Raw genomic sequence first — 26987 nt, forward strand, 5'->3', positions numbered from 1 at the left:
CTGATCCTACTTTTTTTTTGTTTTTTTATTTTTATTTTTCTGAAGCTGGAAACGGGGAGGCAGTCAGACTCCCACATGCACCCGACCGGGATCCACCCGGCACGCCCACCAGGGGGCGATGCTCTGCCCACCAGGGGGCGATGCTCTGCCCCTCCGGGGTGTTGCTCTATGGCAACCAGAGCCACTCTAGTGCCTGAGGCAGAGGCCAAGGAGCCATCCCCAGCACCCGGGCCATCTTTTGCTCCAGTGGAGCCTTGGCTGCGGGAGGGGAAGAGAGAGACAGAGAGGAAGGAGAGGAGGAGGGGTGGAGAAGCAGATGGGCACCTCTCCTGTGTGCCCTGGCCAGGAATCGAACCCGGGACTTCCGCACACCAGGCCGATGCTCTACCACTGAGCCAACCGGCCAGGGCCTGATCCTACTTTTTAATCTTTATTTTCCCCTCCCATATAACATTTTCTGTTTTCTGTATGGTGTCATAGTTTCCTTTTATTATTACAGTTAATCCTCCTTGAGTTGCTTTGATTTGTTTTCTTTCTTTATTTTATTTTTTAAGTTTTTTAGGTGAGAGGAGGGGAGATAGTGAGATTGACTCTTGTATGTGCCTCAACCAGGATCCACCTGGCAGCCCTGTCTGGGGCTGATGCTCAAATCAGTTGAGCTATTTTTAGGACCTGAGGCTAATGCTCAGACCAACTGAGCTGTCATCAGCACCCTAGCCGATGTTCCAACCAGTCGAGCCACTGGCTATGAGAGGGGAAGAGGGAGAAAAGGGGGAGGGAAGGGAGAGAAGCAGATGGTGGCTTCTCTTGTGTGCCCTGACCGGGAATTGAACCTGGGATGTCTATTTGCCAGGCTGACGCTCTGTCTACTGATCCAACTGGCCAGTGCTGAGTTGTTTTGATTCCATGTACAAAAACATCTGGGGAGCCATACTATAACACATGGTGATTACCTTGATTTTTCCAGTGTTGTCTCAATGCATGAAATGGGTGTCTTCACCAGCTCTGCCAATGCCAGAACTGAGTTAGCCTTATAAGTTGTTATTAAACCTCCTCCCCCTTGTTAAGATTTCAGACTCTTCCCTCTGTGGCTGTTAGAGGCCCTGTCTGTGTTTACTGGCTCTCACGGTCTACAGCACATCTCTTGGAGAAGCAGAATGGCATAGCTGTTAGGAGTGTGGTCTTATGCAGCCTTACTCCAAGGGTTCAAATCATATCTGTTTCTGTTTACTGGCCATCTGGCCTAGGAAACTGAATAATATTTTCCTCTCAGTAAAGTGATAATTCAGGGGTCGGGAACCTTTTGGCTGAGAGAGCCATGAACGCCACATATTTTAAATGTAATTCCATGAGAGCCATACAACGACCCGTGTACATTACGCATTATCCAATAAAAATTTGGTGTTGTCCCGGAGGACAGCTGGGATTAGCTCCAGCTAGATTGTAATATATACATGCGAATGTTTTATATTTTTAACGTTATTATTTTTTTTATTAAAGATTTGTCTGCGAGCCAGATGCAGCTGTCTAAAGAGCCACATCTGGCTCGCGAACCATAGGTTCCCTACCCCTGTAATAATTCCTGCCTTATATGATCATGGTTAAGATTCATGCAATTAATACATAGAATGTACTTGGAACAGAACCTGGTATATAGTAATTGTTCAGTAAATTTTGACTTAATCAGTAAGAGAACTTAATAAAGAGAAGGAGCATGCCAGGCAGAGACATCTGCAAAGATACAGAGATTTGACATTTCATGGTGTGTTTAGTTCACTGGGCTTTCAGAGTGGCTGGGGCTCAGCGGAAAGTGTAAAGAGGGCTGAGGTCATTTTAAGGGTGCTTTGTATACTATTTTTAGGGATGTGGACTTTACCCTTTAGTCATTGGGAACACTTGAGAACTTTTTTAACAGCATACTATTTTATTTATTCCTAATTCTGAGTACCGTACATGCATTACACAGATTTATCTTTATTGCTCCTTCCTGCCACAGAAACTGACACTACTCAGTAAATTTGTTTCAGTAAATGAGTAATTGCTTTACTTTATCTAATAAAACCAGGTCCATGACAGAATACTCTTCCATTAGGTCCAGAAGGAGAAGAGAGCTAGGAAAAAAATCTGTCTGCTTCTTAGACACCAGCACTTCTCAGCACTGTGTTGTCTATCTAGCCCAAACTTTTTACACAGGGGGCCAGTTCACTGTCCCTCAGACCATTGGAGGGCCGGACTATAAAAAAAACTGAACAGGCCCTGGCCGGTTGGCTCAGTGGTAGAGCGTCGGCCTGGCGTGCAGGAGTCCTGGGTTTGATTCCTGGCCAGGGCACACAGGAGAGGCGCCCATATGCTTCTCCATCCTTCCCCCTCTCCTTCCTCTCTGTCTCTCTCTTCCCCTCCTGCAGCCGAGGCTCCATTGGAGCAAAGTTGGCCCGGGCGCTGAGGATTGCTCCGTGGCCTCTGCCTCAGGCACTAGAATGGCTCTGGTTGCAACAGAGCAACGCCCCAGATGGTCAGAGCATCGCCCCCTGGTGGGCATGCTGGGTGGATCTCGGTCGGGCGCATGCGGGAGTCTGTCTGCCTCCCCATTTCCAACCTCAGAAAAATACAAAAAACAAACAAACAAAAAAACTGAATAAATCCCTATGCACACTGCACATAGCTTATTTTAAAGTAAAAAGCAAAACGGGAACAAATACAATATTTAAAATAAAGAACAAGTAAATTTAAATCAACAAACTGACCAGTATTTCAATGGGAACTATGCTCCTCTCACTGACCACCAGTGAAAGAGGTGCCCCTTCCTGAAGTGCGGCGGGGCCGGATAAATGGCCTCAGGATCTAGCCTTTTATCAATCAGAAACCTTCATTAGCTGGTGCTTTGACATTGCAATAAGATTTGATGTTCATAATGAAGATACTGGAGCACTGAGTGGTTTTGAAGTATTTTCTGAATCAGTTATGTTAGTAATATTTAACATAAAATTAACATAAAAATTAACGTGGGAATGACACTGTCAGATTGTGTTAATGGCTGGCTGGAGGGAGATAGAGATTGGAGATTAATTAGGAAGAGATGCAGTAATCTGGGCAAGAGATAATATATGTATAGTTTTAATTTTATTTTAATTTGGGGAGAGAGGGAGAGAGAGAAGCATCAACTCATTGTTCTACTTAGTTGTGTAGCCATTGATTGCTTCTCGTATGTGCCCTGACTAGGGCTCGAACCAGCGACCTCAGGTTTGAGTGGGTGCCCTTGGGATGGAACCAGAAACCTTTGTACTTCGTGAGGACACTATCCACTATGCCACTGGCCAGGGCACGAGATAATGCTTTGAACTGAGGAAGAGACAATGGGAAGCCAGGAAGGGATAGATCTGAAAGACATTCTCAATCAGGATAAACCCAATATTGGGGATAGGGTAGTGTGAGGCATCAGAAAACGCCTGAGGTTTCTCTCGCTTATTGTTGCTTAGATGGTAGCAGTGTTAACAGAAATAGGGAATTGGGATCAGATGGTGAATGGTATCAGATATTGGATATGTTGAATTGCTTGTGGGGTGGGTGGTGTTGTCTAGAGTGAACACTTGAGAATTTGAGTTTAGAGTTCAGGATAGAGAATGGAATGAGAAGCAGATTTGAGAGTTGAAACCAAGAACTGGTTAAGACTTTTCCTAGAGAAGGTGTAGGGCTGATTATATACAGGTACTTCAGAGTAGCGCTAACAAGAATAAAGTTGTGACTGATGAATACCTTTAAGAACTCGAAATACCATGGAAGCATGTTAAGATGCCTTCAGTTTTCCACTAATGGTTTCTGGGTCTATGAAGAACTGGAATCCTGGCAGATTCATATTTTAAGTTAATACTCTGAATTTTAGTAGTTTCCAGGTCATCTCTTTTTCTTTAAAGTGCTAGTAGCTTTATTTCTTTCAGGTTATGGGAGTAAAACAAGCTTATGATAAAGCAAACGGGTAGAAAACAATAAAATGAAGATTATCTTCCTACCCTGAGACAGTTCCCATTAAACATTGTGTGGAACATTCATTAAAAATCTTTCTTCACATTTGTATATGTATATACATGTATATATATTTAATTACTTATTTTTTTCATGAGAGAGACAGACATAGATAAAGCATCAACTATAGTTGTGTCACTTTAGTTGTTCATTGATTGCCTTGATGGTGGGGGCCCCAGCCGAACCAGTGACCCCTTGCTCAAGCCAGCGACTTTTTGGCTCAAAGCCAGTGACCATGGGATCATGTCAGTGATTCTGCACTCAAGCTGGTGATCCCATGCTCAAGCTGGTGAGTCTGCATTCAATCCGGGGGCGATCTTGGGGTTTCGAACCTGGGTCCTCAGCATCCCAGTTCAACTTTATTCCTTGTGCCACCACCTGTCAGGCATATATATATTTTTAAAAGGAATCATGCTGTGACTTGTAAACTGCTTTGTTATTTACTTTGTACATGGAAATGTTTAATATAGTAGATCTAAGCATCTTTTTTAGTAGCCTCCAGTAATCCATTTTGTGGCTCTCTACTGAACTTTTTTGTTATCCTGTTGTTGGACATGTAAGTTGTATTATACCCTTTTGCTAGTATAAACAACCTTGAGATGAACATCCAGATACTTGTCTCTAAAGGTTATTTTTTTTTAATTTAAGGATTTTATTGATTGATTTTTAGAAAGAGAGAGAGAGAGAGAGGCAGGGGTGGGGGCAGGAAGCATCAACATGTAGAGTCCTTTTGTATGTGCCTTGACTGGGCAATCTCAGGGACTTGAACTGGCGACCTCAGCATTCCAGCTTGACGCTTTATCCACTGTGCCACCACAGGTCAGGCTGGAAAGATTTTAAATAATAGGTTAAAGGCACTCTTTAAAAAAATTTTTTTTTCATTGATTAAAAAAAATTATTGATTTTTAGAGAGATAGGAAGGGAGAGAGAGAAACAGAAACATGGACCTGTTCCTGTATGTGCCCTGACCAGGGATAGGATCGGACCTGCAACCTTTGCATATGGGGATGACATTAACCAAGCTATGGTCAGGGCTAAATTTTTCCCTTGATTTGAGAGAGAGGAAGGGAGATAGAGTCGGGAGAGGGGGAGGGAGGAGAGAGAAGCATCAACTCATTTTATTTAGTTGTGCACTCACTGATTGCTTCTCTTACACCCCTGACGGGGGATCAAACCTGTGACCTTAGTGCACCAGAATGACGCTATACCCACTAAGCCACCTGGCTAGGGTTAAAGGTGATCTTTTAAGGTAACTGCTTTCATCTTGGGTACAAAATTTTGCTGAAGCTTTGAATTCCTGTGTTTTTAATTGCCTCAACTCTCTTGCCTTATTCTTGCTGCAGTGGGAGATTCTTCACGGTCAAGCTCCCAGTTGCTCTCAATCCTGGGACCAAGATTTCAGTCGTTGTGGAAACAGTCTATACCCACGTGCTGCAGCCATATCCAACCCAGATCACTCAGTCAGAGAAACAGTTTGTGGTATTTGAGGGCAACCATTATTTCTACTCTCCGTATCCAACAAAGATACAAACAATGCGTGTGAAGCTTGCCTCGCGAAATGTGGAGAGCTACACTAAGTTGGGGAACCCCACGCGATCTGAGGACCTCCTGGATTATGGACCTTTCAGAGATGTCCCTGCCTACAGTCAGGTAGGCTCGTGGAGTCTAGCCCTTCCTCGTCGACTTCAGAGAAGGTCTTCTAGTGCGACTACTGGCTGATAGGGTTGGTTGGTGGAGGGTGGGTGGAAATCCAAGCTCACCCCTCAGGTTTTTAACCTGCTGTGGAATGATTTCATGGAGTCACTATTCTCATTGTGGTAGTGCATATAGGGTCTGTGTGTTTAGGAAGAACTTTTTAAAGGAAGTAGCATTTGTAGAATTGGAGTGGGAGTTGGGGAAGAAGGAAACAAAGCATTCTGTGGAGAGGCAATAATAGGGCCAAAAGGCTAGGGCTATGAAAACTGATGGAGAAAAATTAAAGAAAAAAGAAAAAGAACCAGATGGGAAAATATGTGGTGTGTTGTCTAGTGAGGCTGGGGTAGCTGCTCTAGAGAGTAAAGCTGCAGCATTGCTGAGCCTAGGGGTTGGGCCTTAAAGTTTTCAGAAAGAGCAATTAAGGCTTAAAGAAGATTTTATTATGAAAAATTTCAAATATATATATCAGAGTATAGAGATAGTATAACAAACGCATACACCCATGACTTAGATTCAGTGGTTGTCAAGATGTTAGCATACTTGCTTCAGCTATCCCTTTTTTCTTTGCTGTAATAATTTTATTTTTTACGTTTATTTTATTATTTTTAGATTTTATTTATTGATTTTAGAAAGAGGGGAGAGAGAGAAGGGAGGAAGGAATGGGAAGGATCAACTTGTAGTAGTTGCTTCTTGTATGTGTGTGTCTTGACCAGGCGAGCCCAGGGTTTTGAACTGGCGACCTCAGCATTCCAGGTCAGTGCTCTATCCACTAAGCCACTGCACACCAGGCTATTTTATTGTTTTTAGAGAGAGAGGAAGGGAGAGAGAGAGACAGAAACATCAATCTGTTCCTGTATGTGCCCTGACCAGAGATCGAACCAGCAACTTCTGTGCTTTGGGATGATGCTCTGACCAACTGAGCTATCTCGCTGGGGCAGTGCTTATATCTTAGGAGTCATATCATTTTACCCTATTATCTCTTTAAAAAATATGGATATTTGAGACATTTATGATTTCTCTGCATCTCTTTGTATCCAGAACGTATGTCACTAAGGATGTACAATCAAAATAGTTTATTCTAACGTTGTTTGAGTAGTTTCTTTGTTTTCTCTGTCTCTCAGATGTCAGTTTGACATATAATTAGGGCTGTTCATTTTGGGTTTTTTAACTTTTATGAGTTTTATATAGGTTTAATTTTTTGGAATATAAAAAATGAGCATGTCATAGTCAAAATTATATAATAAGGTATATTCAGAGAATTCTTTTCTTTTAAATTTTATTTATTTATTTATTTATTTCAGAGACAGTGAGTCAGAGAGAGGGATAGACAGGGACAGACAGACAGGAGACTGGGGAGATTGCATCACTGGGCTCCACAGGACATCTACTACCTAAGATTACCCTGCCCAGACTGGGAGACAACAGATTATCTCATCCAGACAAACACAGAGGAGGCCAAAACGAGAAGACAAACATTTACAAGATGAAACAACAGGACAAAACTACAGAAAAAATTAAATGAATTGGAGGCAAGCAATCTACCAGAGTTCAAAATATTGGTTATGGATGCTCAGTGAACTTACACAAGGGGATAGAAACCATAAAACAACCAGTCGGAAAATACATTAGGTGGAATCAAAAGCAGATTGCAGTATCAAATCTGCAATTTGGAAGACAAGATATCAAAACACTGAATCGGAACAATGAAAAGGAAAAGAATTTTAAGAAATGAGAATAGCTTAAGGGACTGCTGGGACAACATCAGGCATAATACCATTTGTATCTTTAGCATACCAGAAGGAGAAGAGCAAGAGCAAGGAATTGAAAACCTATCTGAAGAAATAATAACAAAACTTTCCTAACCTGGCAAAGGAAATAGACATACAAGTCCGTAAGTGTCCCAAACAAGATGAATCAGCCCAAAGTGGCTCTCAGAATAAATCACACATTAAAGTGGCAAAGAGGAGAGGAAAAAACAAAAGCAGCACAGACAAGCAGCACTAGAACAAATGATTCTAAAATTTATTTGGAACCACAAATGACCCCAATAGCCAAAACAATCTTGAAAAAGATCAAAGTTGGTGGTATCATGCAACCTGATACCAAACTATACTACAAGGTTCTAGTAATCAATAGCATTGTACTGGCATAAAAGTGGACACCTAGAGCATTGGAAAAGAATAGAAAGCTCAGAAATAAACTCAGCCTATATGGTCAGTTAATCTATGACAATGGAGGCAAGAATATACAATGAGGTAAAGATAGCCTCTTTAATAAATGGTGTTGGGAAAACTGGATAGATATATGCAAAAAAAAATTAAAGCTAGACCAATTTATTATTATTATTATTTATGTATTTTCTAGTGAGATTGGTAGACAGAGACAGACTCCCACAGGCTCCTGAGTGGGATCCATCCTGGAAGCCCACACTGGAGTCATTTTTTTACCACCTGAGGCAGTGGCCACAGAGCCATCCTCAGTTCCCGAAGCTAATATTATTATTATTAATTTTAGTGAGAGAGAGAGAGAGAGACAGACAGATAGATGGAGAGAGATGAGAAGCATCTATTTTTTGCGGCACTTTACTTGTTCATTGATTGCTTTCTCATGTGTGCCTTGGGTGGGGGGCAGTGGCACTCCAGCCCAGCCAATGATCCCTTGCTCAGGCCAGTGACCTTGGGCTCAAGCCAGCAACCATGAGGTCATGTCTATGATCCCATGCTCAAGCCAGCGACCTTGGGATTTCAAATTTGGTCCTCTGCATCCCAGGCTGACCCTCTGTCCACTGTGCCACCGCCTGGTCAGGCTAGACCAAATTCTTATGTACAAGAATGAACTCAAAATGGATTAAAGATACGATGAAATCATAAAATTCCTAGAGGGAAACATGCAGTAAACTGTGATATTGCTCTTTTTTGAAAAAAGTTTTTATTGATTGATTTTGGAGAGAAAGGAAAGGGGAGGGAGAGAGAGAGAGGGAGTGTGAGAGTGAGAGAAACATCAATTTGTTAAACTATTTATGCATTCATTGGTTGATTCTTGCCTGGGCCCTGACCAAGGATCAAACCTGCAACCTTGGAGAATTTGGATAGTGTTCTAACTGATTTAGCTTCCCAGCCAGGGCTTGACATTGCTCTTAGTATTGTTCTTTTTTTTTTTTTTTTTTGATATATCTCCTTGGGCAAGGGAAACAGAAGAAACAAATTGGAGTACATCAAACTGAAAAGGTGCACAGCAAAGGAAAGCAACCAAATGAAAGACAAACTCCTGAATGGGAGAGACACCAATAATGTACTGCTCACAAAAATCAGGGGGTATTTATCACTTCATATTTGCTTTGAAATGTCCCCTAATTTTTGTGAGTAGTGTACATCATTTTTTTTGTGTGTGTGTGTGGCAGAGACAGAGAGTCAGAGAGAGGGACAGACAGACAGGAAGGGAGAGAGATGAGAAACATCAGTTCTTCATTGCGGTTCCTTTGTTGTTCATTGATTGATTTCTCATATGTGCCTTGACCAGGGGGCTACAGCAGACCGAGTGACTCCTTGCACAAGCCAGCGACCCTGGGCTCAAGCTGGTGAGCCTTAGCTCAAACCTGATGAGCCCACGCTCAAGCTGGCGACCTCGGGGCCTTGAACCTGGGTCCTCTGCGTCCCAGTTCGACGCTCTATCCACTGCGCCACCGCCTGGTCAGGCAGTAGTGTATATCTTGTAAGTGGTTAATATACAAAACATATAAGGAATTCACCTTGCCTGTGGTGGTTCAGTGGATAAAGTAACAACCTGGAATGCTTAGGTTGCAGGTTTGAGACCCCGGGCTTGCCTAGTCAAGGCACATATGAGAAGCAACTGTTATGAGTTAATGCTTCCCGCTCCTTCCCCACCTTTCTCTCCTCTCTCTAAAAATTATATATATGTAATAGATATTTGCAGACACATGTATATTTATGTATATATGTGTGTGTTTGTGTGTATGTGTATATATATATATATATATGTATGAGTTCCATATATACGGATTCATACAACCTAATCATTTCGAAAACAAACATTATGAACAAATGGGCAGTGGACCTGTTGAAAAAGAGGACATACAGTTGGCCAATAGACATATGAAAAGATGCTCAATGTCAGTAATCATCAGAGAGTTGCAAATAAAACCTGTGGTAGCATGGTGGATAGAGTGTTGACCTGGAACGCTGAGGTATTCGGTTTGAAACCCTTGGCTTGCCAAGTCAAGGCACTTACAGCAAGTAACAGGCAAGCAAGGAACAAATAGAGAAGCAACTGAGTTGATATTACTCACTCACCTTGCTGCCCTTTTCTCTCTGTAAAATGAATAAATAAAATCTTTAAAACAAAAAAATCCCCACAATGAGGTGTCACCTCACACTTGTCAGAATGGCTATCAATAAGTCAACAAACAATAAGTGTTGATGAAGATGTGAAGAAAAGAAAATTCATACTTTTTGGCCTGATAGCGAATTGGTTCAGCCAGTATGGATGTTTCTCAAAAAATTAAAAATAGAACTGCTGTTTGACTCAGCACTCCCACTTCTGGGTGAATATCAAAAGAAATCCAAAATATTAATTAAAGAGATACCTTGCATCCTTGTGTTCACTATAGTGTTATTTAGAGTAGCTAAGATAGGAAGCAACCTAAGGTCCCCCTATCTGTTCATGTATTGGATAAAGAAAATTTGGTACTTCCATGCAATGGAATATTCCTTGGCCATAAAAACAATTAAATCTTGCCATCTGTGAGAATGTGGATGGACCTAGAGGGTATTCTGCTGAGTGAAATAAGTCAGGAAAACAGATACTATACGATTTTACTTACGTGTGGAATCTAAAAAACCAGACCAAACAACATTGAAACAAACTCAGATGTAGAGAACAAATTGACGATTGCCAGGTGGGAGGAAGTTTAGGGGCCGGGATGAAAATGGAGAGGGGTTAAGAAGTACACATTGGCAGTTACAAAACAGCCACTGATGTCTAGTACATTTAGGGAATATAGTCAATAATGTAGTAAATATGGTGTCAGATGGATACTAGATTTATTATAGGGCTCACTTCAAACGTTATATAGATGTCCAACCACTATGCTATATTGAGTGTCAACTGTAATTAAAAAATGAAAAAATTAAAAGGAAAAACAAGGAGAAAGTAGAAATAATCTATAATTCTGCTTCCTGTCTTTGTTGAGATTATTTTTAACTTTATTTATTGATTTTAGAGAGCGAGGAAGGGAGAGAAAGAGACAGAAACACTGGTCTGTCCTGTATGTGCTCTGACTGGGAATCAAACTGGTATACGTGCATTGGGCAATGCTCTTTCCACCTGAGCAGCACGTCCAGGGCTTGTATTGAGATTCTTATGTATTGCCTTTCAGAATCTTTTTTCTCACGTAGTTGCTATGAGTGGAGTATAGATGATTTTTTAATTTTTGTTGTTTTTTATTTATTCATTTTAGAGAGGGGAGTAGGGGAGAGAGGGAAAGAGAAGGGGAAGGAGGAGCAGGAAGCATCAACTCCTATATGTGCCTTGACCAGGCAAGCCCGGGCTTTTGAACTGGCGACCTCAGTGTTCCAGGTCGACACTTGATCCACTGTGCCACCACAGGTCAGGCTAGATGATTTTGTTTTTATTTTTTTAATTGATTTTAATTTATTGTGTTTACATAGATTCTAATATAGCCCTGAATGCATCACCCCCTCCCTGGATTTTGTTTTTAAAACAAATGCTACTTATGTTGGAACCAAAAATAATTTTGTATAATCTATTTTTCTTTTATTTTTTTCTTCAAGTGAGATGAGGGGAGATAGAGACAGACTCCTGCATGCCCCTGACCAGGATCTACCTGGCAACTGCTGTTTGGGCCCAGTGCTCTTGGGTCCAGTGTTCGAGTCAACTGAGCTATCCTCAGCCCCTGAGCCTGAAGCTCAGACCAGCCGAGCAATTCTCAGCTCCTGGGGCCGATGCTCAAACCAGTTGAGCCACTGGCTGTGGGAATGAAGATGGAGAGAAAGGGGTATGGGAGTGGGGAAGAGAAGCAGATGGTCACTTCTTTTATGTGCCCCGACCAGTAATAGCATAAGAGATGTTCATACGCTCTATCCACTGATCCAACTGGCCAGGGCCTATCCTATTTTTCTAATTAATAACTTGTTTATTTATGTTCATATGATATTAAAAATTCTTAGTAAATATTATGTAAAAATGTTACATGTATTATAATTTAACCATTCTGTTGCTGATATACAGTTGCAATCAATTTGACTTGAACTTTGAACTATTTGTTTCCTTCCTTTGCAGGATACTTTTAGAGTACATTATGAGAACAACAGCCCTTTCCTTACTATCACCAGCATGACCCGAGTGATTGAGGTCTCTCATTGGGGTAATATTGCTGTGGAAGAAAATGTGGACTTGAAGCACACAGGGGCTGTTCTTAAGGGGCCCTTTTCACGCTACGATTACCAGAGACAGCCAGATAGTGGTATATCTTCTATCCGTTCTTTTAAGGTATGTAGTATTCAAATTGGACATTGGGAGATATTAAGACTTTATTATATCTGCTCTTTTGTCTGTTTGGTTTTTATTTCTTTTTAAAGATTTTATTTATTGCTTGACCAGGTGGTGGTTAGGGCATCAACCTGGGACATTGAGGTCCCAGGTTCGAAACCCTGAGGTTGCTGGCTGTAGTATGGCTCATTAGCTGAGCCCGAGGTCGCTGACTTGAGCAAAGGGTCACTGGCTCAGCTGGAGCCCCCCAGTCACGGCATGTGTGAGAAAGCAATCAGTGAACAATTAAAGTGCTGCAACTGTGTTGATGCTTCTCGTCCCTTTCCTCTTCTATCTCTCTGTCTTTCTCTCTGAAAAAAAAAGATTTTATTTATTGATTTTAGAGAGAAGAAAGAAAGAAGGGGGGAGGAGTGAGAAACAGCAGCTCAGTAGTAGTTGCTTCTCGTATGAGCCCTGACTGAGCACGGCTGGGTTTTGATCTGGTGACCTCACTTCAAAATGCTTATCCAGCCTGACCTGTGGTGGCGCAGTGGATAAAGCATCAACCTGGAAATGCTGAGGTTGCCGGTTCGAAACCCTGGGCTTGCCTGGTCAAGGCACATATGGGAGTTGATGCTTCCAGCTCCTCCCCCCTTCTCTCTCTGTCTCTCTTCTCTCTCTGTCTCTCCCTCTCCTCTCTAAAAAAAAATGAATAAATAAAAAATTTAAAAAAAAAATGCTTATCCATTGCACTAGCACATGTCAGGCTTTTGTTTGCTTTAAAAAACTTTTTTAAATTGATTTTAGAGAGACATGAGAAGCATCAGCTTATAGTTGCTTCACTTTAATTGTTGATTGATTGCTTCTCATATGTGCCTTGATATGGGGGCTTAAGCTGAGACTGACTCCTTGCTTAGGCCAGCGATCTTGGGCTCAAGCCGGTGACCTTTGGCCTCAAGCCCATGACTCTGCACTCAAGCTGGAGATTCTGCGCTCAAGCCAACGACCTCAGGGTTTCGAACCTGGGTCCTCAGTGTTCCAGGTTAGTGCTCTACCAACTGCGCTATCACCAGTCAGGCTCATTTGCCTTTTTTTTTTTTTGTGGCAGAGACAAAGAGAGTTAGAGAGAGGGACAGATAGGGACAGACAGACAGGAAGGGAGAGAGATGAGAAACATCAATTCTTCGTTGCGGCTCCTTAGTTGTTCATTGATTGCTTTCTCATATGTGCCTTGACCGAGGGGCTACAGCAGACCGAGTGACCCCTTGCTCGAGCCAATGACCTCGGGCTCAAGGCCTTGCTCAAACTAGATGAGCCCGCGCTCATGCTGGCAACCTCGGGGTCTTGAACCTGGGTCCTCTACATCCCAGTCTGACGCTTTATCCACTGTGCCACTGCCTGGTCAGGCTTATTTACTTTTTGAAAGTAACTAAATATGGACAGTTGTTAAAAACTGATGAAAAATCTCAAGTGGTTGAGTGGCAGGATTAGAACCAAGCGGAAGAATCTTGAAAAAATGCTCTTACTTATATAACTAGGTCATTTTTAAAATTTTACTGTTATTAATTTAGAAATGAAACTTAGGGGGGTGACATTGGTCCAAAGGAAGACACAAGTTTCAAGAGTACATCTTCAGCCTGACCAGGCGGTGGCGCAGTGGATAGAGTGTCAGACTGGGATGCAGAGGACCCAGGTTCGAGACCTCGAGGTTGCCAGCTTGAGCACGGACTCATTTGGTTTGAGCAAAAAGCTCACCAGCAAAAAAAAAAAAAAAAGCTCACCAGCTTGGACCCAAGGTCGCTGGCTCAAGCAAGGGGTTACTTGGTCTGCTGAAGGCCCGTGGTCAAGGCACATATGAGAGAGCAATCAATGAACAACTAAGGTGTTGCAATGCGCAATGAAAAACTAATGATTAATGCTTCTCATCTCTCCGTTCCTGTCTGTCCCTGTCTATCCCTCTCTCTGACTCTCTCTCTGTCTCTGTTAAAAAAAAAAAAAGAGTACATCTTCATGGCACGTGATATTGTGTGTGCCCATCACTCAAAGTCAGACCACCTTCTCTCACTGTGTATTTGGCTCCCGGTACCCTCCATTACCTCCCATCCCCCACCCTCTGGTAACTACTTCACTTTTGTCTATGTCTTAACTGATTTTAGAGGGAGAAGGGGGAGAAACATTGATTTTGTTGTTTCATTCACTCACTCATGCATTCATTAGTTGCTCCTTGTATGTGTCCGGACGTGAGATCAAACCCGCAACCTTGCGTTTTGGGACAGTGCTCTAACCCAGTGGTCCCCAACCTTTTTTGGGCCACGGACCGGTTTAATGTCAGAAAATATTTTCACGGACCAACCTTTAGGGTGGGATGGATAAATGTATCACGTGACCGAGACAAGCGTCAAGAGTGAGTCTTAGACGGATGTAACAAGGAATCTGGTCATTTTTAAAAAATAAAACATCGTTCAGACTTAAATATAAATAAGATGGAAATAATGTAAGTTATTTATTCTTTCTCTGCGAACCGGTACCAAATGGCTCATGGACCGGTACCGGTCTGTAGCCTGGGGGTTGGGGACCACTGCTCTAACCAGCTGAGCTATCCAGCTCAAGCTGAGTCATGTTTTCTAAAGAAAATATGAATAATAGTAAAAGGAAAAACATAATACTAACCTTCATATACTAATATTGTGACATTTTATTTAATTAATTAATTATTTTTACAGAGAGAGAGTCAGAGAGAGGGATAGACAGGGACAGACAGACAGGAACAGAGAGAGATGAAAAGCATCAATCATCAGTTTTTCATTGCGTGTTGCAACACCTTAGTTGTTCATTGACTGCCCTCTCACATGTGCCCTGACCGTGGGCCTTCAGCCGACCGAGCAACCCCCCACTGGAGCCAGAGACCTTGGGTTCAAGCTCGCAGGCTCCTGCTCAAACCAGATGAGCCCACGCTCAAGCTGGCATCCCTGGGGTCCCGAACCCGGGTCCTCAGCATCCCAGTCCGACGCTCCACCCACTGCGCTACCACCTGGTCAGGCAATATATTGTGACATTTTAATATTATTTCTTTTAGACTTTTAAAAAAGATTTGATCATATTTTACAGTTTTATATTTTCTTGTCTTAAAATGAGATCTTACAAGTATTTTTATGTACTTATATATTATGGAAGGCTCACTGTATGAAAAAGATACTACATTTTTTCTCTGATTATCAAAATATAATTGCAGATTTAGAAGATACAATAAAGAATATTAGGTGGAGAAAACACTTCTCTAACCTTGCCTGTCACCTAGTCATTTGATGTAATTTCCCTCATATTTAATTTTCCTCTATAAAATAACTTTCAGACTGCTTTTACATTTGTTCTGTCTTTAGTATTTGCAAAGGTATTTATGATTCTCTTTATTATTTACTTGTAGAAGAATTTTGCTATTTATCATTCTTTTCAGAAGTAGATTTTATATCTAGACATTTTGAAGCTTTTGGGGAAAAGTAGGACTTTGTAGGTTGTTGATAGTTTGGGGCCTGTTTTGATCATTACTGTGATGAAGCCCTCGGTGCAGGAAGCCTTCTGTCTTCGGGATCATTTCCTATGAAAAGGTGTGCTTTCTCTCTTGCAGACCATCCTCCCTGCTGCCGCCCAGGATGTTTATTACCGGGATGAGATTGGCAATGTGTCCACCAGTCACCTCCTTATTTTGGATGACTCTGTGGAGATGGAAGTCCGTCCTCGTTTCCCACTGTTTGGAGGGTGGAAGACCCATTACATCGTTGGCTATAACCTCCCAAGCTATGAGTACCTTTACAATCTGGGTCAGTGTTAGCAGGGAGGGAGTAGAAAGGGGAGAGACCATCTTCTCTTTAATTTCCTGCCGTTATTGTTAACTATTAATTTTGACAATTGCCAGGCCTAGATGGGAAGAGAGAATATTCTTCTTTTTAATTTTTTAAAATTTACTTTTTCATTGATTGAGAGAGAGAAGAAGGGAAAGAGATGGGAATTGAGGGGGAGAGGAGAGAGAGAAGCATCAACTTGTTGTTCCACTTAGTTCCACTTAGTCGTGTACTCATTGATTTCTTTCTGTACGTGCCCTGAGCCGAGATTGAACCTGCAGCCTGAGCGTGCGGGGACAATGCTTTATCCATTGAGCCACCCAGCCAGGGCGAGAGAATATGGGATATCAGGAGCAACTTTTCATGGGTGGGTACAGGTTACTGTTACAAAAGTAATATATGCGTAAGGTAATCAAACAGCAAAACTCCTTCCAGTTTAATTATAACTGGATGGAATTGCTTAAATTCTTTTATTTTGATATATTTAAAAATAAAAATTCAGAAAATAAATATTTTTGTACAGGCACCCATATGTTTATATATTTTATTTTAGTTTTTTAAAACCTTTTTAATACAAAATAAAATACAGAAAATCACGCAAAACTAACATATAGCTTGGTAAATTTTTTTAAGAGGAATACCTGGTCAACACTACTCGGGTCAGCAGATTGAAATTTGCCAGCCCCTCAAAAGGCCCTTCATGGACCTCTTCCTTCCTCACAATAGGAATCACCATCTTGACTTTTGAATTTCTTCAATTTTATCACCCAAGAGTATATATTTAGATACTCTGGTTTTATTATTTTCAAAAAATTCGATATAACCCTGACTGGGGAGTGCAGTTGGTTAGAATGGCGTCCTGATACAACAGGTTGTCGGTTCAGTCCTCGTCAGTGTACATACAAGAATTAGCCAGTGAGGCCTGACCTGAGTTGGTGCAGTGGGTAAAAGCGTTGACCTGGAACGCTGAGGTCGCCGGTTCGAAACCCCAGGCTTGCCTGGTCAAGGCACATATGGGAGTTGATGCTTCCTGCTCCTCCCTCTGTTCTTTCTATTTCTTTCCTCTCTCTCTCTCTCTCTCTCTCTCTCTCTCTCTCTGTGTTTCCTCTCTCTAAAAAGATGAATAAATAAAATGTAAAAAATAAATAAATTGTAAGAATTAGCCAATGAATGCATAATAAGTAGAACAACAAATCCGTGTTTCTCTCCCTCTTCCTCTCTCTAAAATCAATCAGTCAATAAAATGATATATATTAAAAAAGGTCTGATCAGTGGAGGTGCAGTGGATAGAGCATCTACCTGGAACACTGAGGATCCAGGTTCATAACCCTGAGGTTGCTGGCTTGAGCACAGGATAGACATGATCCCAAGGTAACTGGCTTGAAGCCCAAGGTTGCTGGCTTGAACAAAGGGTCAGTGGCTTGGCTGGAGTCTTCTGGTCAAGGCACATGTGAGAAGCAATCAATGAACAACTAAAGTGATACAACTATGAGTTGCTGCTTCTCATCTCTCCCTTCCTGTCTGTCTCTCTGTCAAAAGAATTTTTTTTTTTTGTATTTTTCTGAAGCTGGAAACTGGGAGGGAGTTAGACAGACTCCCGCATGCGCCCAACCGGGATCCACCCTGCACGCCTACCAGGGGGCGATGCTCTGCCCATCCGGGGCGTCGCTCTGTCGTGACCAGAGCCACTCTAGCGCCTGGGGCAGAGGCCAAGGAGCCATCCCCAGCGCCCGGGCCATCTTTTGCTCCAATGGAGCCTTGGCTGCGGGAGGGGAAGAGAGAGACAGAGAGGAAGGAGAGGGGGAGGGGTGGAGAAGCAGATGGGCGCCTCTCCTGTGTGCCCTGGCCGGGAATCGAACCCGGGACTTCCACATGCCAGGCCGACGCTCTACCACTGAGCCAACCAGCCAGGGCCAAGAAATTATTTTAATGTTCCAAAATTATATATAAAAAAATGAAAATGCATCTACACATATTTTGATTTTTTTCTTAGCAGTTTCTATTCCATACTTTCCTCTTCCATCTGTTATTTTTTTCTTAAGTGAGAGGAGGGGATATAGACTCCTGCTTGGGCCTGACTGGGATCCATTTGGCAAGCTTTCTCTGGGGCCAATGCTTGAATCAACCAAAGCTTTTTTCAGTGCCTAAGGCTTTTGCTCGGACCAGTCTAGCCACTGGCTGCAATCTAGACACTGGCTGCAGGAATGAAAGAGAGAGAGAAGCGGGGGAGGGACGGGGGAGAAGTAGATGGTCAGTCTTCTGTGTGCCCTGACTGGAAATCAAACTCGGGATGGCTATATGCCTGGCCGATGCTCTGTCTACTGATCCAACCGGCCAGAGCCTCCATCTATTTTTTTAAATAATTAATCTGTTGAAGGACTTGAGCCTACTTGTAGTGGATCCTATAGTTAGGATTTTGCTGACTGCTTACTTAGTGCAATGTAGCATATTTATGTCCTCTCTATTTGCAAATTTACAGTTATCCCTGCAGGCTGGATCAGACTGAGGTTTGACCCCTTTAGCAAGGCTCAGGTGATGACATGTTATTTCACTGAAAGGCATGTAAATAATATCTGGTATCACCTTTTGTGATGCTCAGTGCCTAGATTCTAGTTCTTTCCTTCAAATTGCTGATCTAATTCTAGCATTTTTCCCTCCATTTATTAGGTAGAATTCATATGGAGATACTTCCCCTTATCTACTCTAAGGTTTCTGAGTGTTGCAGTTCATATAGGAAAGGCAGGATACATACTTGATTCTTTTCCTCTTATTTATTAGGTGACCAATTATTTTTTTTAAAAAAAGTCATTATACAGTGTGTCCGGTAAAGTCATGGTGCACTTTTGACCGGTCACAGGAAAGCAACAAAAGACGACAGAAATGTAAAATCTGCACCAAATAAAAGGAAAGCCCTCCCAGTTTCTGTAGGATGATGTGGCAGCATGTGCGCATGCGCAGATGATGACGTAACACCGTGTATACAGTGGAGCAGCCCACGGCCATGCCAGGCGAGATGTGGACAGTACAGAGGAAAGTTCAGTGTGTTCTGTGGCTCGCTAAATTCGAATCTGTGACCAAAGTGCAACGTGAATATCAGTGTGTTTATAACGAAGCGCCACCACATAGGAATGACATTACTCGGTGGGATAAGCAGTTGAAGGAAACCGGCAGTTTGGTGGAGAAACCCCGTTCTGGTAGGCCATCAGTCAGTGACGAGTCTGTAGAGGCTATACGGGATAGCTACCTAAGGAGCCCTAGAAAATCTGTGCATGAGCCCACATCGAACTGCACTGAATAGGTATGAAACAGGGAGAGTTTTCCTTTTATATGGTGCAGATTTCACATTTCTATCGTCTTTTGTTGCTTTCCTGTGACCGGTCAAAAGTGCACCATGACTTTATGGACACACTGTATACTTAGAGATTTCCGATCAGACGAGACCGGGCGTATTCAGGGTGGTGCTCACATTCTCCCATCTTTAGTCACTGAGGGTCTTTTCAAGTTAAGTTCCTGAATTGTTTTGATATGACACTAGTAAGTCTGTTAGCTTCCTTGCTGTCTTATGAAAAGGCATTCTTTGCTCAACTTGTATATTTTATGTCCCAAACCTGGAGCAGCAATTTCTCCTTGATACTCTTTGTTTCTTCTAGTGATAAAAACGCGTTTGGCCTGACTAGGTAGTGGCGCAGTGGATAGAGCGTTGGACTGGGATGCGGAGGACCCAGGTTTGAGACCCCGAGGTCACCAGCTTGAGTGTGGACTTATCTGGTTTGAGCAAGGCTCACCAGCTTGAGCCCAAGGTCGCTGGCTTGAGCAGGGGATCACTCAGTCTGCTGTAGACCCCAGGTCAAGGCACATAAGAGAAAGCAATTGATGAGAAACTAAGGTGCCACAATGAAGAATTGATACTTCTTATCTCTCTCCCTGTCAGTCTGTCCCTATCTGTCCTTCTCTCTGTCCTTTTCTGTCTCTGTCACAAAACAAAATAAAACGTGTTTGAAGACCACAATCTGATAACTGGTAATACTCATTACTCTTGGTTTGGTTAATTTCTAGGCCTTTTCAGTTAACAGAGCTAGGTATGTATTATCTCCCTTATTAAAAATTTATGCATTCATGCAGTTACTTACAGTATGACCTATAGAGATTTTGCTTTTATGTTTTGTCTATATCTAATTCCATATTGAGAATCCTGATTGTGAAGGACTCAGGATAATAGAATTAGAATATTTTATAGTGATTTGTTTTATCTCTCACCTAATATACAGCAGTCAATAAAAGTGGGCCTACTACCTCTTCCAATATGATTACTGAAAAGAGTTAATTTTTTTTGCATATCCTTTCCTTTCTTCATGGTACCCCATTTTTTTGGTGTGCTATATATGTATATTGTCAGAAAAACAATAGCCATTACATAGTATGCTTTCTCCCTGTTAACTAGAGGCTTCGTTCTGCTGTGTTTCACTATATTTAATGCTCAGCATCAGTCCTTACATTGATTGATACCGGTAGTCATTTTGGTAATCTGGTGTTCATTCTCTAGTAGAGGCCTCAGGAAGGGCTCAGGATGCGTTCCTGCAGGTTGGAAACAGGTTCTGCCTTTTGTGCTTATAAGTCTCTTTTGCTGAGTATAAAATCCTTGGCTTACATCTCTTTCCTTGAGTATCTTATATGCTTTTCTTTTTTTGGTATAAAGTATTCCTGGCAAGATCTGATGATCACTTGATTTTTTCCCTTCATAAGTCACTTGCTCTTTTTATCCTGGATGCTAGAGAATTTTTTTTCTTTAAAGTAAATACTTTTATCAGAACATGGCAGTGGTTGCTATCATTGGGTGTTCATTATGATCTGTGAACTTAGAGTTTCAAACTTTTTTGAAAGTTTTCTACAGTGGGGACTCCTGTTATTTCAGTGCTGAATCTTTGCCTGTTTTCAGTATTTCTTATTTTCTCTAGAATCTTTTCTTCATTTAAACCTTTTCACCTTTTTATGATAAGGCATTATCTGTTTATTCACTCACATTTTTTTCTAACTTAGCCTTCATTTCTTTGTTATTTTTTAAATTTTATTTACATATTGACGTTAGAGAGGGGGAGAAAGAGAGAGAGAGAGAGAGAAACATTGATTTGTTTCTCTTATTTATGCATTCATTGGTTGATTCTTTTATGTGTCCTGACCGAGGATTGAACCCGCAACCTTGGCCATTCAGGACAGTACAAGGCTCTAATCAACTGAGCTATCTGGCCAGGGTCTAAAAAATTATTTTAATTATAGTTGACATTATAACTTTTTAAAAATATAACAATCTAAAAAAGGGAGTCTTATACTTTTCTGTTGCTTGTTTTTAATGTGGACTTTTAGGAGGAATAATTGTAATTACCAAATTCTCTGCTGTCGTAGTGTAGTATAAAAAATATGGTGGCTCAGGCCCTGGCCAGTTGGCTCAGTGGTAGAGCGTCAGCCTGGCGTGCAGGAGTCCCGGGTTTGATTCCCGGCCAGGGCACACAGGAGAAGCGCCCATCTGCTTCTCCACCCCGCCCTCTCTCCTTTCTCCTTCCTCTCTGTCTCTCTCTTCCCCTCCTGCAGCCGAGGCTCCATTGGAGCAAAGTTGGCCCGGGCACTGAGGATGGCTCCATGGACTCTGCCTCAGGTGCTAGAATGGCTCTGGTCGCAACAGAGCAATGCCCCAGATGGGCGGAGCATCGCCCCCTGGTGGGCGTGCCAGGTGGATCCTGGTCGGGCGCATGTGGGAGTCTGTCTGACTGCCTCCCCGTTTCCACTTCAGAAAAATACACAAAAGAATTTAAAAAAATGGTGGCTTGCTTTCTGAGCTTACGCTGGCTTTTCTTGTAGCTTTCTTGTCCCTGTTATACTTGATTTTGATTTTACTCTAGCAGTTTTTTCTCAGTGTAGGACACTGTCCTGGAAGGGGAGCTCAATGGGCTTTTCAAAGTTCTCAGGGACTAGACTTCTTTAGACTTCCAGATCTTCGGCAGGCCCACTGTACTCACCCATGGTGCGGTGTGTAGGACTCCTGAGTCTTAGTTCTTCTCCAGTTGGCCTGTCACGCTGTTGTCTGTTAGTGGCTCTGTGTTGTCAGGTCTATCAGTTGTCCGGTTGCTTCCCTCTACTTTCTCATTCACAGATAATACTAATGAGTAAGTCTTGTGCTGTTAGTGTTCTGTGGACCACACCCTTTTGTAATTTGGGTTCATGGAGAGTTTGTTGTGAGTATGGTCAATGGGTTTTTTATTTTGTTACCTAGTTGGTCTTTCTTTATGTGGCAATTGGGGAAGACGCACAATCTGAGCTGTCACCACCACTTCTCTCTCCAGAGTCTCTTTTTTTATTATTATTATTATTATTATTTTTTATTTTACAGAGACACAGAGGGATAGATAGGGACAGACAGACAGGAACGGAGAGATGAGAAGCATCAGTCAGTGGTTTTTTGTTGCGTGTTGCGACACCTTAGTTGTTCATTGATTGCCCTCTCATATGTGCCTTGACCGCGGGCCTTCAGCAGACCGAGTAACCCCTTGCTTGAGCCAGCAACCTTGGGCTCAAGCTGGTGAGCCTTGCTCAAACCAGATGAGCCTGCGCTCAAGCTGGCGATCTCGGGGTCTCAAACCTGGGTCCTTCCGCATCCCAGTTCGACGCTCTATCCATTGCGCCACCACCTGGTCAGGCTCTCCAGAGTCTCTTGTCCGTTGACTTTAGGTAGCACCTTTACTCTTCTCTGTGTAAGAGGGGAGTGCTCATACTCTGTACTTCCTCTAGCTGCTATTCCATATTCTCAGTTTTCCACATCTTTGCATGTTTGCTTGATCCTTCAGGTGACCAGTATGCACTGAAGATGAGGTTTGTGGACCATGTGTTTGATGAACAAGTGATAGATTCTCTGACTGTGAAGATCATCTTGCCTGAAGGAGCCAGGTGAGTGTGACTGTCTTTTCCTCTGTTCCCCGTGTCTCTGTGAATGCCCGCGGTACCTCAGGGTAAGTCTGTTCATGGGCACAGAGTAAGTCTCAAGACATAGCTTTGACTGAGAAGCCTGTAGGGACCTTCTTTTTTCAGTTTTTATTTTTTAAGAGAGAGAGATCGGAAGGGAGAGAGAGACAGGAATAGAGGGGAAAAGAGAGAAGTATCAACTCCTTGCTCCACTTAGTTGTGCATTGATTGCTTGTTTGTGCCTTGACTGGGAATCGGATCGACAACCTTGGGATCCAGCTGGTGACCTCAAGATTGTGTTGATGACCCTGCTCTCAAGCCAGTGACCTCAGCATTCCAGGTTGAGTCTGTCCACCATGCCATCCCTGGTCAGGCTGTAGGAACCTTCTGGGTGGAGTCTAAATCCAGAAGTTAAATTCAGATGAGGGAATAAGATTTATTTATGAAATATTACTCAAACACAGTGCTCTTGTGTGACAGGAGCAGTATCCAAAGTCACCTAGACCAGTGGTCGGCAAACCATGGCTCGCGAGCCACATGCGGCTCAATCAGATTGAGGACGTTTTTAGCAAAGGCCAGCTTAGGAGTACCCTAATTAAGTTAATAACAATGTACCTATCTATATAGTTTAAGTTTAAAAGATTTGGCTCTCAAAAGAAATTTCAATCGTTGTACTGTTGATATTTGGCTCTGTTGACTAGTGAGTTTGCCGACCACTGACCTAGACAGGCCACAGTGAGGGCCTGAATCTGATGCGATGATCTGCAATAGGAAATAATTCAGAGCCAGGACAGTCAGGTAGCCCTTGTGGTATGTTGACAGAATGAAGAAGAACGGAGCAGTGGCTCCATTTTGTTCTGGGTTCTTTTTTTTCTTTCTTTTTTTTTTGTATTTTTCTGAAGCTGGAAACAGGGAGAGACAGTCAGACAGACTCCCGCATGTGCCCAACTGGGATCCACCGCACGCCCACCAGGGGGCGACGCTCTGCCCACCAGGGGGTGATGCTCTGCCCCTCTGGGGCATCGCCTGCCGCGACCAGAGCCACTCTAGCGCCTGGGGCAGAGGCCGAGGAGCCATCCCCAGCGCCCGGGCCATCTTTGCTCCAGTGGAGTCTCGCTGCGGGAGGGGAAGAGAGAGACAGAGAGGAAGGAGAGGGGGAGGGGTGGAGAGGCAGATGGGCGCCTCTCCTGTGTGCCCTGGCCGGGAATCGAACCCAGGACCTCTGCACGCCAGGCCGACGCTCTACCACTGAGCCAACCGGCCAGGGCCTGTTCTGGGTTCTTTAGACCAGGTTCAGAAAGGTGGGCGCGGAGGGAATTTCAGATGGCGTGTAAGAATTCTGAGGTTACAGTTGGTAGAAACTGTCTTTGACCAATTTAAGCAGTAGGGAATGAACTTGGAATGGTACGAGATATCATAAAATGACAGTACAGTCTGAGGAAAGCCAGAGCCAGAGTATCTCCAGGACTCCAGTGGTTGAAACTGATGGCTACTCACAGGGGTACCTGCCCTTGGCATGAGTGACACACATCTTGTAGGCTTTGTGTCATTGCTCTTGACTCGCATTAAAGGGGAATATCTACTTGCCCTCTCTGGGGTTCCTTGTCTACTCTGATCACCAGAGGGAGAGGCACAGTCATTGTTCTTCCTGTAGAGGACATTCAGTGGGGATGGGCAGTTCCTCCAGGTGAAACTAGGAGAAGGGACAACGAGTGTGCGGACAACAGCAGCACATGCCCACCACACCATAGTGTAAGTTGTTAGTTATGTGAGGAGACGACATTTGGAGTAACTTTTCAGGGGCCCCTTCAGTTCCCTGAGGAGCTCTTGTTGGGTAGAACGCAGAGTTCTGTGAGCTGTGTGACTGAGGAGAAGGCCAGTGCTGGTGGGCCCTTGTGAGCAGGATGCAGGGAGACAGACAGGTGTCGCCTCAGCAGAAGGATGGTCTTGTGCTCAGGGCTCTCTGGCGGTGGGTCAGCTGCCTCAGGTGGTAGGGGACCCCTGGTGCGGAAGGGGAGCAGAGGGGAGTGTGAACTTAGTGACCCTACAAGGCCCCTGACTGATCCTTGGAATTTACCAACCCTAGATAAACCTAGTTGGTCAGTGCAGTTTGTCTGAGGCTATATTTTATTCCCATCTGCCTCCAGGAACATCCAAGTTGACAGTCCCTATGAAATCAGCCGTGCCCCAGATGAGCTGCACTACACCTACCTGGACACATTTGGCCGCCCTGTGATTGTTGCTTACAAAAAAAACCTGGTAGAGCAGCACATTCAGGATGTCGTGGTACGTGGCTCCACTGTTCTGCCTCCTATGCCTCCTGTGCCGGGGGCCAGGACGGACCCGCCCCTTCCCTCCCTGGGCGGCAGTGGTTTGAACACAGCGTCCTCTGGGTAGGGCTTGGCAGGTAGGGGGGGTAGCCTGGGTGATGGTTGGCTTGGCGCAGCCCCTCGGATCCCAGGCTTCTGAGTGTGTAGGCCTGTCAAACCCACCTTTTCTGCTCCTCCCTCCAGGTGCATTACACGTTCAACAAGGTGCTCATGCTGCAGGAGCCTCTGCTGGTGGTGGCCGCTTTCTACATCTTGTTCTTCACAGTCATCATCTACGTCAGGCTGGACTTTTCTATCACAAAGGTACTGGCATGGCTTTCTTTTCTTGTCACTTAGTTATTTTGCACCCTCGACAGTGTGTTTCACTAGCTTTACTGAGCATTGGTCATTGAAGCAAGCCCAAGCAGAGCCTTCTTGCCCAGAAGACTCCTGCCTGTGGCTTCTGCTAATCCTTTCTTTAAAGATACCTTGTTTTTGTGGCTGTGATCATGGAGCATGTGCGGGTTGCCTTTGGTGGGTCAGTACTCAGGGAACAGGGCAGCAGGCACAGTGTGGCTTTAGGTGGTGGGGCCTGAAACGGTTACCCGGAGGAGGTGACAGGCAGGAAAAGTGGGGAAGGGCACTCAGCCAGAGGGAACAGTTTGTGGGACCGCAGGGGGTGTCCCAGGGACCTGTGGGCAGTAGTAGTGTACATGTGAGCAAGGATGTCGATCTAGCTGGTTCCACAGACCAGCTGCCCAGGGGTCAAGGTGGTGCAGCTGGGGCAGCTGCTGGCAAAGCTTATCCCGCAGAAGGGGCCGAGTCCAGGTTTTACTATGCAGCAGCCTATTTCTTAAGCTATAAAAATTGCCTCTGTTTTATACTTTTTTAAATTTCACATTTGTAGAAACCTTGCAGGAAAGATAAAGGAAGATAAAGGTAACTCTTTTAGCCCCTCGGTTAGCTCTGTTGGTTAGAGCATCATCCTGAAGTACCAAGGTTGCAGTTTCAACCCCAGTCAGGGCACATACGGGAAACAGTGAATGAGTGCACAACCAAGTGGAACAGCAAATGAATGCTTCTCTCTCTCTCTCTCTCTCTGTCTCCCTCTCTTCCTCTCTGCTCTAAAATCAATTAAAAAAAAAAAAAGCGCCTTTACATGCCTATCTCCTAGGCATAGCAGTTAATATTTGGCCTCTCTATCTATACCATTTTTTTCTGAACCATTTGAGAAGTTAGTAAACATCCATGCTCCTTTATCCTTAAATACTTAAGTGTGTGTCTGCAGCCTGAGAACAAAGGTATTCTTTTATGTAACAATGATGCAACAATCAAATTCAGGAAGTATAATGTTATGTTAATTTCACCAACATGCAGTACATGTTCAAATGTTGCTGATTGTCCTTCTGATAACCTTGATAGCAATTATTGTTTTTTTAAGGAATAAAAACATTTTTAAAAATTTTAAGAAAAATTTTAAAATAATTTTTTATTTTTCAATTACAGTTCACATACAGTATTATTTAGTTTCAGGTGTACAATCCAGAATTAGACATTATATAACTTACTAAGGGATCATCCTGATACGTCTCATACCCACCTGACACCATACATAATTATTACAATACTACTGACTGTAGGCCCTATACTGTACTCTACGTTCCCC

At 43.3% G+C, this 26987-nt stretch overlaps 1 protein-coding gene across 1 annotated transcript in view; it reads left to right on the forward strand.

The window, feature by feature from the left end:
• The window catches only part of RPN1 (ribophorin I), a 51326-nt gene that overhangs the window by 14006 nt on the left and 10333 nt on the right, over nt 1-26987 (forward strand). The window contains exons 3-8 of the mRNA XM_066352503.1: nt 5364-5670; nt 12034-12243; nt 15848-16040; nt 22898-22997; nt 25160-25298; nt 25526-25645. Coding sequence (XP_066208600.1) covers nt 5364-5670; nt 12034-12243; nt 15848-16040; nt 22898-22997; nt 25160-25298; nt 25526-25645 — 1069 coding nt within the window. The remainder of the gene's footprint in view (nt 1-5363; nt 5671-12033; nt 12244-15847; nt 16041-22897; nt 22998-25159; nt 25299-25525; nt 25646-26987) is intronic.

The sequence above is a fragment of the Saccopteryx leptura genome, chromosome 11 (genome assembly GCF_036850995.1).
Source record: "Saccopteryx leptura isolate mSacLep1 chromosome 11, mSacLep1_pri_phased_curated, whole genome shotgun sequence".
Taxonomy (NCBI): domain Eukaryota; kingdom Metazoa; phylum Chordata; class Mammalia; order Chiroptera; family Emballonuridae; genus Saccopteryx; species Saccopteryx leptura.